The sequence below is a fragment of the Octodon degus genome, unplaced genomic scaffold (genome assembly GCF_000260255.1).
Source record: "Octodon degus isolate 3935 unplaced genomic scaffold, OctDeg1.0 scaffold00486, whole genome shotgun sequence".
Classification (NCBI taxonomy): Eukaryota; Metazoa; Chordata; class Mammalia; order Rodentia; family Octodontidae; genus Octodon; species Octodon degus.
The window spans coordinates 173,968-175,079 of NW_004525062.1; the positions used below are offsets into that span (position 1 = coordinate 173,968).

Here is a 1,112-nt window from a genome sequence, read left to right on the forward strand (position 1 = left end):
CCCAGGGATCTGCCAGTGAGATCTTCATAGCACCTAAGTTACAATTAGAGGTCATGGATTATCATAGTTACCTGGAGGCCTTTGGCTGTGTGACTTCATCTTTCCAATCATCGGCATTTTCTGTAAAAAAAAAAAGTTAGAAGGGAGTAATCACATAATAGGACCTTGAATATGCCATTTAATTGCGAGAAAACCCAATAGTTGAGCTGGGGACATATCTCTGTGTTCTAAAAGCCTGCCCAGCGAGGGCAATGGCCCAGGTTCTATCCCTGGTATCGCGTGCTGAGCTGTCTACCGGAACAGAGTGTGCGGGTGCAGACCTGGCCGGGAGCTGGGGGGACAGTAAGCCAGGAGGTACACTACCATTCCAAGCTGTGTAGAGAGACCCTGTACCATACAAATAAATAAAAGATTTAAAAAATTAAAAGGAAAATTTTAAAAAAGAACAATTGTTGGTATACACGCAGCTCTCTTTCGCAGGGGCACTTACGGGCTGCATCCTGAGATGATGAGACTTCACGTGCATCTGAAAGCACAGACCTGGATCAGCAAGCCTCCTGGTTGCTGGGTAAGTCAGACTTATGGCCGCATGTCTTCAGGCCTTCACCCAAGCAATCCAGCAAAGTAATTGCTGTTACTTTGTCCTTGTCCATTCCATCCTTGCTCAGCCTGATGAGATAAAGAGTAGCATTAAAGACTGAATAAAAGACTCCTTGGTGGTTCTGACAGGGGCATAAATGAGTCACACAATAGCAGGAGCACGACATTCAGTGAAAGGACATTTATCCTCCTACGAGGAGAACAGAGAGCACCTGCCTTGAGACAGGAAAACACGCAGAGGAGGTCAGTATACTGACTAGAAAGTGAAGTGATGGGTAAGGACTCCTAAGGCTCCCTGTATCGCAAAACCATGACACAAAAGGATACAAAACCAGTAACATCACATTTTCTCTAAATTGTGTTCTGTTTTTGTATAGCGGAACACTCAGTGATCTTAGGATACTGCAGAATCAACGATATCTTGTGTATTCTAAACTATATATTAAATTTTCTTATCAGTTCTATATAGGTATACAGATGTGTATCTGAAGGAAAAGAGTTCGATGCCCAGG

General features: G+C 43.7%; 1 protein-coding gene across 1 annotated transcript in view; it reads right to left on the reverse strand.

Moving 5' to 3' along the window:
- Window positions 1–1,112, reverse strand: part of LOC111814760 (neuroblastoma breakpoint family member 10-like) — a 6,125-nt gene that overhangs the window by 809 nt on the left and 4,204 nt on the right. Inside the window, exon 3 of the mRNA XM_023708713.1 lies at window positions 72–120. Within this exon, the coding sequence (XP_023564481.1) occupies window positions 72–120 (49 nt within the window). The remainder of the gene's footprint in view (window positions 1–71; window positions 121–1,112) is intronic.